Source organism: Astatotilapia calliptera, chromosome 7 (genome assembly GCF_964374335.1).
Source record: "Astatotilapia calliptera chromosome 7, fAstCal68.1, whole genome shotgun sequence".
Classification (NCBI taxonomy): domain Eukaryota; kingdom Metazoa; phylum Chordata; class Actinopteri; order Cichliformes; family Cichlidae; genus Astatotilapia; species Astatotilapia calliptera.
In genome coordinates, this window is record NC_137428.1 from 47,243,168 (window position 1) to 47,259,826 (window position 16,659).

Consider the following 16,659-nt stretch of genomic DNA (forward strand, 5'->3'; position numbering starts at 1 on the left):
GTTTGCTTCTTTTTCTTGAATGAATGTGGAGTAGATACAAGCAAGCCCAGGGGGTTCAGACAGTGAGTCAGTCAGAGTGCCAACATCCCTCCTACGCTGCAATGCAAAAGGCCCCTGATTGATGCTTTGAGGTTTTAACAATTGAATGTAATCTCCTTAATGTCTTGGGGATGAACAAAAGCAAACGCCTGGAAACGTCGGCTGCCCTGCTCGCATCCTTGACATTTAACATGTTTCTTTTACTGATGACCTATCCCAGAGTACTAGCACGACCTTCTGCTCAGTCACTCTTGTTCTTCCGGTTGAACAAACAAGACAGCGTGCTCTGGGAGTGTTAACACCTGCTAGAAGGTACACATCCTTTACTAAAGACCGTTCTTGTTAATCCTGATGGACACGTCGCCCCAGGTGTTTAAACACCATCCCTGTTCGTCCTGATGTAAAACCACAAAGTGACACCAGTTCCTTCATTTGAACTCTCATTTAATCAGGTGGCTAGCTTTCTTTGTGGTGGCAAGCCACTGATTAGATTTGGAGATTGAGAGCCATTACAGGAGGCTGCAGTTGGATAATGACTTAAGTGCTGTTTCGTCTTTCTTTCTCCCCAGGAAGTGATTTATCTGGATGGACCTGCCCTTAACTGACTGGGATGTGCCCAGCGGTGAGCAGTGCTGTATAGATCATATCACCCAGCTTTGACCCAATCAACACTCCATCCTTTTAATGATTATTTATAGTTTCTGTACTTGGAGAAGTATGACATTGGAATACTGGTTATATTCACAGCTTGTTAAGTTGGCTCTTGTTAACTTTGTATTTTTTTGTTTTGTTTTTTTTTGTTTTTTACGGAGCTACCAAAGGTCCTTGTAGAAGATCAGTCTTTTTCTGTGCGTCAGCAAAACTATTGATCTCAAAGAAACACCCCTAAGACTTTTTGGAGTCTTCTTAAACCTTCTTCTTGGTTACCAATTATGCCCGTTGTGCTGCAACATTTGAGACTGTACCGATAGGCTGTTTGTCCTTATGCAGTTATCGTACCCCATGTTTACATCTTGCTTTAAGCTAGCAATACTCAAGTAATCCTTATACAACCATGAGTAACACTTTGAAGTGGTTACAGACATAACTTAAATTACAGTTTCCTGGTTGAAAGTAGGAGGAATTGTGCCACTACCCATGCCCCCACCTAACTTGTAATATGTACTTCTGGAACACTTATCGTAGGGTCATTTCAAGCAGTATGACTAAATGAGTGAATGTTATGATCATTAGTTCGAGGTCCTGAGGGAACGTTGAAGTTGTTAGTTTTTGACACAAAGAGCATCTTCTTTATTTTTTCTACATTTATTGAGTGAATAAAAAAAAGGCAAAGTGATGACCAGGTGTTTTTAAAAATTTCAGACATTTTTTGAAATAATGATTGGTTTTAAAATTAATAAGATTAATCAATAATAACAATGTGATTGCTTTAAGTATCCAAGCAAGCACTAATTTACATGCTACAAAACTGATGCATTCTCCTCCCTCTAGTTAAAAGCCATCAGACAACTTAAAGATGGTTATTGCTGGTTCTGGCATTTCTACAAACAGTCCCACCTTTATCTTCATTTTCTCCATGTATAGTCAAATCCATAACTCCACATGTTTCAGGTTTACATTAGCCAAGAAAGTAACAACAGCAATAAACCAAAGTAACCTAGTGTGCTCACTATATCACACTCTGCAACCTATAATATCAGTCCCATCTCCTTAGGTGGAACACATTACTTAAGTCATTATCACAGATGTGACTATGAATGATTAGTCAAATTGAGTTTGTCTATAATTAGAAGTTATTTAGTTATAGATGAATGCAGATCACTCCTCACATTTATATGCTGTAGTGCCATAGGTGTAGATGTGGACCTTCTCTATCAGTATATTATGGCATGTCCTTGATGTCTGCATCAGTGTCTAGCTTTTGTGCAATGGTAATTGTCCACTAATGTCAGGTAATTTGCAAACGTTGGATGTAAAAATAAAAGGTAAATATTGAAAATGGGAAATATCGTTGCTTTGATCTTTCTCGTATCCTTGACATGATCCTTGTGTTTTTGTTGTGTCTAATGGTGTCACAGTTAATAGAGAAAATTCACATTTAGTCTCTTACCTCTAGATTTTTTTATTTTTTTATTTTTTGTTGGAGAGTGATTTAACGGTCTCCTAAGAACCTGAATGTACATTTCAAGTAACTAGTCTCCTGCACTTTCTTTATTCCATATTGAGTGGTGACTCAAACAAAACCCCATCAGGAAAACAAATGTTGGTGACAGTAAAGTTATGTACAGGCAACACATTGAACATGAAACAAATACAAATGGAGAACGTAAAATCTTATTGGCAGGGCGATAATGACCAAAAGAATCCAATGAATTGGGATTTATAATAAGTCTTTTCTGAAAACGTTAATTTTAATAATCTCTGTATGTGTGATGATGTTGGTGCAAAGTTTGAGTTGAGATTGGCAAACCTGTTAAGGAGGAGATAGGGCGCAGGTCATGTACTAATCCAAGTGTTGGTGGTTCATTCCCTGGTTGCTCCACTCTGAGAAACGGTACTTGGGCAAAACACTGAACTTCAGTTGCACTAAGTAGCTGGAGTGTGAGTGTTTGATAGAAAGCACTTGGAAGCTGGAAAGAAGTACTTGAGTGAAAGATGCCTGTTGTATAAAGTGCTTTGAGTGCTCAAATAGAGTAGAAAAGCATTATGTATGAACCTGTCTGTATTCATATGCTGTACTCATATTAGTCAGATGTATGCACAGCAAGTTTAAACTTTTCATGGCTATGCAATAAAATAATGCACCTTCAGAAACAACTTTTGACATGGATTCTGTTCAGAAATATCACAACAGAAATGCAATTAATACAAAGAATTTTAATCTGACCTGTGTACAACATAAATGATACTACCATCTTATAAGTAATGAAAGTGACATTAGGACTTCAGGATATTTTTAACTTTGAGATGTTGTAGCAACGTTAAAATGTAATAATAGCCTTCAGTGACTGACAATATGCTCAAGCGTGATGCAGAATAATTGCTGGGCGACAAGAGAAAGCATCCTCAAGAGTATTAAAAAGTCAGTCATCTGTATCCATTGGCTATGTAGTTATTTCCTCCTTTTCTCAGAATGTCCTTCATCAAGCTCCAGAGAACTGGTGTGAACCAGTGTGCTTCCATTTATTCGTGGACGGCACTTTAAGTATTAAAACCAGTGGTTGTAAATTGTTCTCTCTTTTCTAAGAAACAAGATGCAATCATTACTCTAGTTTTAATTGTTTGCTTTCGTTAAGTTATTGAAAGTGAAAAAACAAATATCCGGTGAAGATCCAATATCCAATATCAAGCTAAGTTCACCCTAATTGTTTTATGTAGGTGGAGACAGCAGGAGCAACAGCTGTCAGCAGAGAGCTGTGCCCCTTGAACAAACACAATGTCTTGTGGTTTAGCCTCATAATGGAGTATCGAGGCAACTGCTGGCCACCTTGATATTCCATTACGGGAGCATGACATCATTCTTTATTTGATTGGTCATTTTAAAACCACGGAATGATGTTTATTTGGTTTATGTAGTAGCTATGTTCTGAGCCAGAGCAAAGCTTGGAGGCATAATGTGGGTCAGCCTGCCGGCATCCAGAGTTGTAAAATAAGGACACCAAGCAGTAATGGAAATAAACTCAACTGGAAGCTATGTGCTTAAAAATAAACCCGAAAAGGCCTGAAAATAGTTAGTTTATACTGATACTAGTGGTTGGCAGTAGGCAAATTTCTATATTGAGCAACAGAGAAAACTAGCAACTAATATATCATAATGTCCCATTAAAAACCTGTTGGGAAGGATTTTTACATGTTTTCAGAATCCCAATATATTTACTCTAAAGTGGGATCTATGGAGACTGACTTGGTTTTAGAGTCATCCTCAAGAAGGCTTTTGAGCACCTTGCTTCATCTTTAGCCCTGCAGGTTACTGGAGAAAACTCAGTGCATGGCTCTAGTGTACAGGTACAGTGTTACAGTCCTGGGAGAGGCATATACAGTACACAGACTGAAAGAAAAATCTGCGTCTAAAGGAGGGAAAAAGTAGGGATTTGCAGCCATCACAGTGTAAATATGGCTCTGTTACAGGAAATTTGTGGCATCTCCACGTAACACGATGGGTGGAGAAAACAGAAAACTAAAAAAGATGTCATAGACTTTATGCTTTAGTCTTACTGTGTGATGATATCTGTGCTTCTTATGTGCTATGGAGTTTTTGTTTTCTCATCATGCTGACTCCCTTTTGGGGATCATTTTCTCCTGAACTGCCCTTATGTGTTACATATTTCATTGTTTTTCCTTTTTGCTACTTAGCCTGACCCGTCTCCCCAATGTGATGTCTGTGTATTGTATGTACGGTCAGCAAGGTCTGTCATCTCAGTTGCGGGGAACTGCAACTGACAAATAAAAGTACTTCTCAACTCAACTCAGCTCAACTTATAATGATTAAGGCTGTTTGGTAGGTGAGTATCTAAGAACAGAAAAGACCAACACAATAAGAGCATTTCCCATTTGAAATTGTAAATATGGCAACAATTTCTGTTTTCAGTTTCAATAAACTTGTTTATTTTCAGTGATTATAATTAAGGTTATGAAATGCAAAAAAGTAATCACAATCAACCCCAAGGAAACATAGTTAAATAGCTTAGTTTGCACAGCCCAAAATATGAGCTTCGTGGCTTTTGTCCAATTTTCTATGAGCTGCATTAAGAGTACTTACTATATAGTTAGATGAGAGCACTGTTTAAACTATAACTAGAATGATTCATTTAACTGACTAGCTACTGCAGCTGTAGGGACACTTATACATCACCTGCTGACAGGTAAAGTACAGTCAAAACCACTTATCACCAGATTTTGGGAAATTTCAACATTTTCAGATTTCAGTGGGAAGATGACATTTGTGAATTCACAAAATCACCCTTTTTGAAAAAAATACGTTCTACACAACCGTCATGGAAGGCAGTTGTAGACGGGAAATAGGTGCTTTGCCCAGTCAGATACAAAATCACGATATATCCAGCAGAAAGTTCTACACGTGTCTCTTGTGTGTATTTAAATTCATGCTGTGATTCATTAGTGTGCAGCAAACCGAACACCTCTACATCACACTTTTAACTAACTCAAACTTACACTGAGACATTACGGGGAGCCTCACATGTTCAGCAATGACACCATTCATTTCTCTGTGTGTAAATGTAGCACGTTTGGCAACATCTAACATTACCTCAGGAGCAGTTGTGTTCCCAGTGATAACTTACACTAGGGTGAGTGTGTTGATCTAAGCTGAGGGTTCTTCAAAGGTTACTGTATTGACTCAGTGCTTCAAAGTTTTTCAAGAATTGAAGGGAAACTTTAAAGGGACAGGGTGGTCTGTGCTGAAAGCTCCCCCGGGTGAAGTGTGATACAGATGACCCAGAAGGAAAACCAATGCTAAAAAACATGAGCACGTGTACGTAAGCATGCCGAGTGCACGCAGAGGATTCACTGGATGTTTGGCCTCCAAAGACGTGTGTGTGTTTGTGTTTGTGAGTCTGTCTGTATTTGCTCACGTGACATTCACTCACTGCTCACTTTATTAGGTACACCTTGTTAGTATTGGGTTGAATTCCCTTTTGTTTTCAGAAGTGCTTTAATTCTTTGTGGGACAAGTTGACAAGTTGAATCTTTGCCTGTCATCGATTACAAAACATTTATCTGAGATTTTGGTTTGTATTAATATAATGGCATCGCACAATTGCTGCAGATTTGTTTGCTGCACATCCATGATGTGACTCTCCTTCCACCACCTCTCAAAGGTGCTCCGGGGGATTGAGAACTGCTGGACCCGAAGGCTATTTGAGTACGGTGAGCTCAGTATCATGTCCAAGAAACCAGTTTGACATGATCTGAGCTTTATCACGTGCCATTTTTTGACCACCAACCTGAACCGTTGATATTTAGCTGGATCAATCCAAGCTGTCATGTTGTTTATACCAAATTCTGTCCCTACCATTCAAATATTGCTGCAGACCAGCCCGTGTCTTTTCCAATTCTCATTTGTTTCATTTTGGTGAGTCTGTTTAAACTGTCCTGCTGACCGGGTGGCAGCTGGTGCAGTCTTGTAGCCCATCTGCCATGAGGTTTGTGTTGTGCCTTCAAGTCCTTCTTCATTCCTTGGTTGTAATGAGTAGTTGTTTGAGTTAACATTCCCCTCTTAACAGCTTAAAGCAATCTGGTCCTCCGACCTCTGACATTAACAAGGCATTTTTGCCCAGAGACCTGTTGTGGTCCTGGGGTTTGGAGCCAGGGTTTTCAGCTGTGAACTGTTGAATTCTTGCTTATTGTTTAATGCCCATTTGGTTTGATTAGTAGCTTTTTACAATTTTGAGTCTCATTTATTTGTTTTTCCTAAATGATTATTTCCATTAGTATTCTGCTTCAGGGTTATTTGGTATAGTTTCATTCACACCTAAGTTTACTGTAGAAATTTTAAAGGGTATTCAAGGGTGTTCAAGGGTGTTCAAGCGCCCCTAGATTTCAGGGTAACCCATAACCTCCCTGTTTTTTTCACATTGTCTTCAAACACTGTATTTTCCCAACTTGTCTATTGAAGATGTTACAGGTTATAATGAAAAAGGTTTTAATCCCCACTGTTCTTGATGTCATGATGTTACAGTGCACCCAAATAGAGGCACTGCATCAACAGAGTGGCTCATCATTAATATATCAGGTTTGCATTGCTGTGGCAGAAAGATGAAGAGGTAATTTCATGACACAAATGAGTAGTGCAGATTTAAAACACACTTTACCTGAAATGTAAACTGTTCTGATCATACAGGGAAGCTGCTGTGACTTACAAAGTGTCTCCTTATTTTTATTTGTTCCCTAAAGAGCATAAAAAAGTTAAAGTAAGCTAGATCACCAGACCTAATTAGCTCATTGTAGCTGTTAGAGCTATTAGTCTAGTGTTATGTTGCTTGTGATCAGCCAATCAGCCGACTGATTTTATCATTTTAGTTTGGTTACGATTTCTATTCCTATTCTGGGCAAATTAGGATTCATTGTATGTTTACAGTACAACTCCAGTTCCAGGCGAAAGTAAATCAGTAGGCAGTACATGTCAATGGCCAGCAGCTGTATATTGCAGTAAATTGATATGGATCCGTTTATGCCTTTTATTGAGTTGTAAATTCTCTTTCACTGTTACGTTTCATTTTTGGGTGACAGCACAAACACTGAGAGAGGAGGAGCGAGAGGGAGAGAAAGGGAGAGACCAAGGAGCAAAAAGTCAATAAAAAATTATAAAGTCGACGTAGCTTCTGTTTTTATTTCCACATTCATTGATTTCACATAACTAAGCAGTGTGTTATAATGTTATGAAATGTGAAACTCTTAACCTGCTCTCATAATAATTATTATATGATTATCTTTTTGTTATTTTCTAGTTGAATACAATATATTTGTGTGTGACTGTCAGTGCAAAGAAGAAATGAAAAGCCTGGAGGGAGAGAAGGAGGACAGAGAGGTTGTAGAAGAGCAATTTTACATGTTTTGTGTGCTTTACAGTAGCAAACTTGGGCATTCTAGAACATATCCATTCATATGAATAGTGGTATTTTACAGGATTCATATCACTAAGCATGGCTTCAACATGCTTGCCACTACATTCATGTGACAGAAAATCTATCTAATTCAATTCAATTAATTTCAAATAAATTTTATTTATATAGCGCCAAATCACAACAACAGTCACCTCAAGGCGCTTTATATTGTACGGTATCTATCACTATCACACTATCTACTCTTGGAGCTGGGGTACATGATGCTCTGTGCTGACTTTGTACATTAATCAGAGGGTTTTGTATGAATTCAAAAAACCTTAATTTGAAAGCAGCTTTATTTCCAGTTTGCTTCTTGTCAAGGTGCATGAAGTAGCATGGTGATTTTATAGTTTCTGTACTGAATAATGCTACTTTAAGCACTTGATGTCTGTGTGAATGGCCTCTGGGTCGTTAAGACACTGAAACAACACTGTGCATGTTTCTCCTCTTATCTGCTTTGCTGCAAATCATTGGTTAACTTACTTAAGAAAGTTGTGGTCAGCATGACTGAGCTTTTGATCATTGATAACTTAAGCGTCCACTTTAAAACTAGTTCATCATATTGAAATCTGTGATTATTCATCCTGAATTATTCTTAGACACTGCAATAGGTCATCCGACTAATTAAGTTTCTTTTGAAGGCAACACTGTAAAGTGAAATGAGGTTTGAAAAAGTGAAAATGAGCCCCTCTAAAAGTTTGAACCTAGAATCCCCCCATGTCTTGTTTTTTTCCTCAAAGTTGTATATAAGCCTTGTATCTATGTGCAATTACTTCCTGTTTTATTTTGATAGTATCTTTATCTCCTCTTCCCTTATTACCTCTTGTGTCTAAGTCTCCTCCTGTCCTTTGTCTAGTTGCCCCATGTAGTTGTGCTCTCACTAATGTTTTCCAGTTATTTCTTTCTGTTTTTGGACTTAAATGCTTTCATAAGCTCAGCAATAAACACTCAGCTTCACCTTCATCTGCTGCAGTCTGCATTTGGTTCCTCAAGCAACCATCACACATTCAAAGTACTTTACATTTATTTCCATTCCAAGCACAATTTGAACATCAGGCAATCTTGACCATGTCTACTTGAATAAAGACAGTCAGTTGTTGTCAGTAGCAGTTAAACAGATGTACTTGGCCACTGAGTGTTAAAACCATATGATGTCAGGTGAAAACTAAAAAAGGGCACCTATAAAAACCTTTATTTTTAACCATGACACAGCTGCTCCATGCTCTCTTTGTCGAGTCCATTTTTAAAGGGCAGAGAGACGTACAAACACACAAGTGCTTACAGTGGACAAATACTCATCTTAATAAACAGATTTTTTCCTAATCATTTGTTTTCTCTCTCTGTTTGTGTGTGTGTGTGTGTGTGTGTGTGTTTTCTATGCACACTTTCACACACTCATATGTTTATTGACATATTTAAGCTCCTCAGTTATCCAAAAGCATTAAATAACTAAAGTAAGGCTGTGATTATACTCCCTTGTAGACCCGTTCTGTCCCACACCTGTGGACACCTCAGACAATCCTTTTTCTCGTCCTCCCTGAGTCCATTTGGAGCTTTCTTTTAATGTCTGTGCACTCGAGTGGGGAAGTGGGAAAATTCATTTATCTTGCAACAAATTCTAGCTCCATGAATGTTATAATGCTCCATTTTACATGGCTCCCTTTAAAAGCAGCAGTTGAAATATGTGTATAGCTCGGGGTGGGGGTGGTGGTGGGGTCAGAAGCAGTCTTACTAAGGGATGGTTAAAGATTTTGTTTTTACTCACCTCAATAGGAACTCATTTAAACTTTTCCGTGACCCAGTGTACATCAGAAATAAACACTCAAAGGAAGGTAAAATAAGTGACGCTGATCTGAGAGTGCCTGCTGACTCCCAGTATTCTTCCATCACCGCATGAGTTATGCAGGTAGCAATGCAGGTGCACGGATGTGGCTTGAGACCAGGCAGCTGTCTATTCAGCTCTGATTTAACGTCTGACATGGCTGAGTCTTGTGGCTCAATAGCACTAAAAGGCTCATCCTGCCTAATGGGGTTCCTCTATGACGCAGACATGGAGAGGCAAACCCTCCCCTTCTTTTAGTCCGACAGATAATCTTACACACACACACACACACACACCCCTACTGGACGCCCATTCATTTTGTCCACTATGCAGTGCTTGTGAGTGCACACAGACAGATATGCATTCATTTCAAACAGACACATAAATAAAAAAGGTTTTGGTATGCGCAGTAAAATAGGAGTGAACACAACACACAAAAACACACAGCCTGTGCACTAATGAAAAGGAAGGGAATAGAGAGGATGGTCCACGGCAAACAGTTGTGTAATTGCTTTTGAGAAACGGCTCTTGTCGGAGTCTGTCATCGATTTGGTCTTTACAGAGGACAACTCGTTTGCTCAGTGTGTGGGAGGAGGCCCGGGCAGCAGCGATCATTAAGTGACTGTGGTATCACTTTTATTAACTCAATACACTTTGATGTTTCACTGTTGTGGGAAGGGAAGTTGTCATACTTAGCTCGAGTTGTACTGCAAACAGAGCACAAGCAGAAGCTTTTGTGAGAGTGGGACCATGTTTAAAGTGAATCATACTGATAACAGATTGAATTGGATAAGATAACAATTGCACAGTTGCTTTGTAGACTGAAAGTACTTAAACAGAAACTTTGATATGCAAAGTGCCATGACTCTATAAGTTCTAGCGAAGCAGATGATATGGCCTCAAATCAAATCAATAAGAAGATGATTCGATTACATAAGCTGACTGTAGATAGTCTACACTGGGCTGGGTGTAGTGCTGAAGCTGTTGTTATCTGAGCAGCATTATGAATGAAGAACCTAAGAGTGCATCACTGTAGTATACATCCATCCCCAGCAGATGGCCCCGCCTGCAAGTGCTTACACGGTTGGGTGGAGTTGTGGGGGAATGTGGGGGGGCTTATTGATTTGGCATTTGGGATATAGCATGAATTGTAACATTTTTTTGAAAGTTCTTAAAATATTTATTGCTGGTGTTGCTTCTCCACGGACACCAGTTTGCTTTGCCTCCTATTTAATTAATGACATCAATGCAAATTGGGGATAGCAAATGGTCCAAATGACTGGTGGATTTTGTGAATGGAGCACTTAGTGACTGAGGAATGACGTAAACGCAAAGCCATATCTCTTATTAGTGAGCCAGGACTGAGAGGAGGAATCCCATTGGCTCGCTTTAGCATCAGAGCAATGCGATTGGCTGGCATCAGATAATTAAACACCTACACAGTCAATGCACAAATCCAAGTGGTGGGGTATATAGGCTGGTGCGTTGGCACTGCACGCAACAGAATCAAGAGTTGTTCACTAAGTTGAGAGAAAGTCAACTTTATTGTGGTTTGCATAGAGCTTCATAGAGATATATATTTATTTTTTATTTTGCTGGGTGATTATCGCTGAAGGTAAGTGACAACTTTTGATGTTGTGTTAGAAGTTTTACAACTAGACTGAAATTGTTACTTATAGGGTGGTGGCATGTGTGTGTGTGTGTGTGTGTGTGTGTCAGATGCAATGTGCAGCCAGAGTCATTATGTAAGACGGTGATGTGACAGTGGTGGTTATGGGCATGGAGTGTGGCCACCGGGTTACCCCTGCTCATTTTGTGAAGGTCCAGTGCGCTGCTTCAACAGAAGGAAAGCGTGAATGAGAAGGCAGGCACTCGAAAATGAGAAGAAGCTTAAGTAAAGAAGAGCAAGTGACAGAGGAAAATGGGCAGGAGAAATCAGGGTTGAGTGAGTGTGTGTTGTTTTAAGGTAGTGTGTGTGTGTGTGTGTGTGTGTGTGTGTGTGTGTGTGTGTGTGTGTGTGTGTGTGTGTGTGTGTGTGTGTGTGTGTGTGTGAGTGAGCGAGAGAGAGCTGGCAGCTCATTACACTAATGCACTGGTCCCCAAGGGAGCTGGCAAGCATGGAGTCCCCCCCCCTTCACTTCTCCTCCTCCAGCATTAGCAAGTGATACATGCATCGCACAATGTAGGACCCCTTCCTACCATTACACACACACACACACACACACACACACACACACACACACACACACACACACACACACACACACATGCATACACTCCACACAGGCATGACACACACCAGGAGCAGCAGCATACGACATGAGAGAACTACCTGTTCTTTGCTCTCAGCTGGATATTTTGGAGGAACGGTCCGTTTTGGAGGCGCGTGTGAGCCAGGGGAGCATTGTTCAGCAGGGGACAAGAGCTGAGAGCAGTAAGCTCAGATGTAAGGCGAACTAAAGCTCGCCTCACAGGGAATGACACTTTTTGCACCTTCTTCCTGACAACACAAGAAGACTAGACAAGGGCAGTTTCTAGTTGCATGCTGGTTTGTAGCTATACTTTTAGGAGATTTGAGCTCTTGTATCAGTGGTGTGTGAGTGTGAATGGAAGCACAAGAAGCTGATGTGGAGTTTTTTGTTTTTTTTTCTTGCCGTGTAGGGGACCATGGTTATGTTGAAGATCTCTGCTTTCCTCGTTGCGTACGCCCTGGTCATTTGCCAGATGTACTGCTCACAAGCCGCGCCTGCCAGGTGAGACACACGGAAATTGCCTTTTACACTTCTCACTGTTAAGTTGCTTTTTCTCTGCAACTCAACAGACTTACTGCAAACAACCAGTAGAAAAGATGGGCAGGGTTTATGCAAAAACAGTATGTTGGAACTTAGACTCTGCAGGTTAAATTTTTTTTTTTTTACTTAAACATAAAATGTTTTTTATTAAACAGGAGAAATAGAGTAAGATGTGAAAGTTGTATAGTAACGCCATAGTAACAACATAGGTTAAATAAATGTGTGTATGCAGAAAAGAACATTGTAGTTGTTCTGTTTAGTCTTAATCTATGGTAGCTTTAAATGAAATACATATATTATTTAAATATATGTATTGCTTGTAATACTTCCAATATAAGTGGATAAAGTTGTACTTAAATTAAAAGCACAGGAAACACAACAAATGTAATTCAGTTTTTATCTCTATATATGCATATATCTTTCTATATATAGAGAGATATATATATATTAATTTGAGTCCCCACTCAAGTTCCCCCTCCTGCCCCCCCTTTCCAATGAAGCTATTGATTTTGTAATAACTCTAAAGCTGGTTATACATCAGCTTCTTTCTCACAAGGGGCACTTTCTGCAGATTGTTTCCCCCAGCTTTGGCCAGGGGCCCTCCGACTCAGACGTCATTCCTCACGGAGGTGGTGACGTCTCTGTTACCCCCCCAGTCCCCACCAGTCCCTTACCCCACCCCAACATCCCCACTCAACCCACCACCCCTCCTTTTTCACTGCAGGTGTAACCCTAGCGGAGCATTTCCATTAATGCTGATCTCATTGCCGTTTCCCTCCCCTCAACCACTCTGACCCCTAAATTCCCCCCCACTCCACTTCTAACCACAGACCGGGTTTAGAGTCCATGTCAGACCGAGTCACGCTCACGGACTACGAAGCGCGAAGGTTACTCAACGCCATTGTGAAGGAGTTTGTGCAGATGACGGCGGAGGAGCTGGAGCAGCAGGCAACTGAGGGAAACAGGTACAGATGAATCTTATTTAGTTTAACCTTTGAAAATTAGTTTAACATTTCCACCCTGCACAGAAACCACCAGCCAAGGATTTGACTAATGAGAAACTGGAAAGTGAAACTGGTTTTGGACTAAATAAAAAGGTAAAATTAAAAAAAGCTATTTTTTAGGGATGTTATTGGGAAACAAATCCTGTTTTTACTTTAATGTGCTGGAAATACATTTCTTTAGTTCCCCACTTGGGTTCAGTCAGGCCAGGAGGTATGTACTTCTCGGCAGATCAAAGAATAACATCTTAGTTTTAACATGTGACTCCAAAAAAAGCCCAAAAAACAAAACCCGATTCTCTGTCATGAGCCTGCCCCCGCATGGATGCATTTGATTTTGACTTGCGTGGATAGACTACTATTTTGAACCAGCCTGCCGGGCATGTGAACATTGTATGCTTAACAAAACAAATAAGTGTGCATGATGTCAATTAAGTGGAGCTGCATGACAGTGGGAAGCAACTGGTTTCTGTTTGTTCTATGGGTAAAAGGCTGACTGGGGTGGGGGTGGAGGTTCTGATGCATGAGGGGATGGATGACAAGTTTTTGAATGTTGGGAAGGGCAGGGGGAGTGGCATGATGCTGTAAGGACCTGGGATGTTTTACTTTGTTTATACCTGCAATGGCATGAGAAAGAAATGCATGTGAGTGAAATGATGCGTGAATGGAAAGAGAGAAAAAAAGCTTAAGAGATACAGAGCGCATGTTTTCCCCGTATCTATGAGCCTGTTCTATGCATGTGTTTTGTGTGTCCCCTCCTCGACAGCATGGACAGGCCCTTAACCAAGCGCTGCTCCAACCTCAGCACCTGTGTGTTGGGTAAACTGTCTCAGGAGCTGCACAAGTTGCAGACTTTCCCTCGCACGAACGTGGGAGCAGGAACGCCCGGCAAGAAGCGCAGTGCGCCTGAGAGCGACAGCTATGCAAGCTACGGCGAGACGTTTGAAAGCATCTAAACCCCTTCCTCCTCATCCATTAAACCCGCTTTTACTTTTCCCGCATCTCCTCTTCCTTTGTCATTCTTTCCCCCGTCCTTCTCTTCTGTCATCTTCCTCTCCTCATCCCAGTTTCTTTCTGGAATGGGACGTGCATGCTGATATTACCTGCTTGATTGACATGAAGATTATGACTTTGAACTGCAGTTTTTCAGTTCTTTTTCTCCCCCCCATATTTCTTTTGGCAGAGAATGATTTGTCCCTGTAATCTCAGACGATTTTCACAAGTGTAATTCAGGAGCCAATTCATACATCCATCTCTGTGTACTGTATGTGGAGTAATTTGATGGCATTTCAAAGCCCCTGAAACTCAAGAGTTGAGAGCGATCACTTAATCTAAACGTTAATAAATGATCCACTCATGCGACACCATGTTTGTTGTTCAATAAACGTATTTTTCTACCAGGAAGGCTTAGGTCATTTTCATTCTTAAGGACTCTAAAACAGACATGTAGCCACCCATGCAGACAGTCAATGGCCATTTTAAATGATGGGCCTAAATAAGAGTTTTAGAGCCTTTAAAATTTTGTCTGAAGCTGTCACCGAGTCCAAAGGTAAGACAAACACTCAGATGCATTCTGTTTTTAAGCTGTAAATCCAAACTTGATGTACTTTCAGTTCTTTGATGTTAGCGTTAATGTGTATAGCTGTGTCTTACATTATTGTATGGATGGCAGTGGCCCAATCTTTTCGTTAAGCCCCTTTCTGTTCTCCTGAAGCAGCGTTACAGCACAGAAGCGAGGCTGCAACACGGCAACCTGTGTGACTCACCGTCTGGCAGACTTCCTCAGCCGGTCGGGGGGAATGGGTAACAGCAACTTCGTCCCCACCAATGTCGGCGCCAAGGCTTTCGGCAGGCGGAGGAGAAGCATCCAGATGTGAGCGTTCCCATCTGGGAAATGGTGAATAACACCTTTTCAATCATGACTTTCTTTATAGATTTCCTTTGGCTTCAAGAATTTCAGACTTACAACAACATTTTATTTTATTTTTGATTTCACAAATTGATAAAAATTTCCGACTGTCCAACTTACACGCGGACGCAAAGAGCCAGCTTAGATTTACATCCTTTTTCTTTTTTCTGTCTCGTTCATTTCTGTCTTTCAGGGGTTGAGAACCTGACGAGAAAACATCAGAAATAACCTGAGAAGATAAATCAAGAAAAACAAAATTGACCAGAAAATTAACACTGAACTGGCCCTTTATCCACTCTTTCACATTCCTCCAGGAACAGGGGGAAAAAAAAGACCCCACGGGACATCTCCTAATTTTCATCCTGTTAGTGAAGCCTTTTGCTTTTGGCAAATAAGAAAAAAAAAAAGAAAAAAAAAAGGCACTTTACTTTATGTACATGAACAAATGAACTCCTGAAGAAAGAAAAAAAAGTCCTAATCATTCCTCTTTTTTATATTTCCGTATCATTGGAAAATAAAATGAAAGCAGCAGTGGTATCACTTTATTCTTTTCCGCTTATCACCTCGTCAGAGCACATTTCTTCCATGCCAACCCAACCCCAGACCCACTCCCCACTCCCTCACCTCCCGATTTAAGATACATACTTCTACATTGCTTATAATTCCCTTCCCTCCCGAGGGTATCCTTTTTTCCTGTGTGCCAGAGGGACGCCATTAAAGATCAGCATACCCAAGGCCCCCCCCACAACGGCTGTTGTCTTGTGCCTTGATGTAGAACAATTTACATGAACATGATTGTACAGTTTCTGTTTAGAGACAATAAAGAAGACCCGAGCGAGGATGCAGAAAATGAAGACCAATTAATATTGTAAACAATATTGTGAAAACAAGTTTCAGCAAGATTAAAATGTATTTTAGATACACTCGGGTATGGGGTACTTGTGTTGTTCTTCAAAGGTTTTTAAGCAAGTGTAGAAGGACGCTGAGTGACTGTGAAGTTGATTATATAAGGAGAAGTTTATATTTGTATTATTAATACTGATAAATACTGTCCACAAATTACGAATGATGGAATCTCACAGGCAGAGAGCTCTTTGTAAGTTGCTGATTAGAAATCTAACACTATTTCCCACTGACGAATGCACAATCACGTCGTGAAAACATGTAGCACACGTTTATAATTTGGCGAAGTATTGGGGGAAAAAATGGAATGCACAGTCATACACACTCCTGTTGCACAGATGAATGTGTGAACACATCAGTTTCATTGGAAATATTTCTGATGACACCACAGTGGCATGGATATGTTACAATACATGTTGATACAAGAAAAAAAAAACAGTGCATGGGGAATTGCTTAATAAAATGCAGTCAAACCTGCAGTCAGAGTTGTTCTTTAGCTCCAGTGAAGGTAAATGTTCACCACTTATTTCAGCACACAGAAGCCAAGTCTTTTTTTTTTTTTTTACAAGAA

At 40.2% G+C, this 16,659-nt stretch overlaps 1 protein-coding gene across 14 annotated transcripts; it reads left to right on the plus strand.

Annotated features, from left to right (window-relative positions):
• The first annotated feature begins 471 nt into the window (after positions 1–471).
• LOC113026376 (calcitonin gene-related peptide 1) lies at positions 472–16,108 on the plus strand. 14 transcript variants are annotated; one of them, XM_080303757.1, is made up of 5 exons: positions 486–661; positions 12,145–12,236; positions 13,106–13,240; positions 14,994–15,173; positions 15,379–16,108. In XM_080303757.1, exons 1-4 carry the CDS (start codon positions 650–652, stop codon positions 15,151–15,153), a joined length of 399 nt encoding a protein of 132 aa, XP_080159883.1. In that variant the 5' UTR covers positions 486–649; the 3' UTR covers positions 15,154–15,173; positions 15,379–16,108. The 14 variants fall into 14 exon arrangements, with proteins under 14 accessions (XP_080159880.1, XP_080159883.1, XP_080159882.1 ...); XM_080303756.1 differs by having other exon boundaries at positions 610–661; positions 14,991–15,173; XM_026175084.2 differs by lacking the exon at positions 486–661 and adding an exon at positions 10,936–11,098 and having other exon boundaries at positions 14,991–15,173.
• Positions 16,109–16,659: the final 551 nt, after the last annotated feature.

What these genes read in the sequence shown, in the direction of transcription:
- LOC113026376 (XM_080303754.1), top strand. An exon ending in TCACAAGCCGCGCCTGCCAG is followed by an intron (nt 12,237 to 13,105) that starts GTGAGACACACG and finishes TTCTAACCACAG; the next exon opens with ACCGGGTTTAGAGTCCATGT. An exon ending in CAGGCAACTGAGGGAAACAG is followed by an intron (nt 13,241 to 14,042) that starts GTACAGATGAAT and finishes CCTCCTCGACAG; the next exon opens with CATGGACAGGCCCTTAACCA.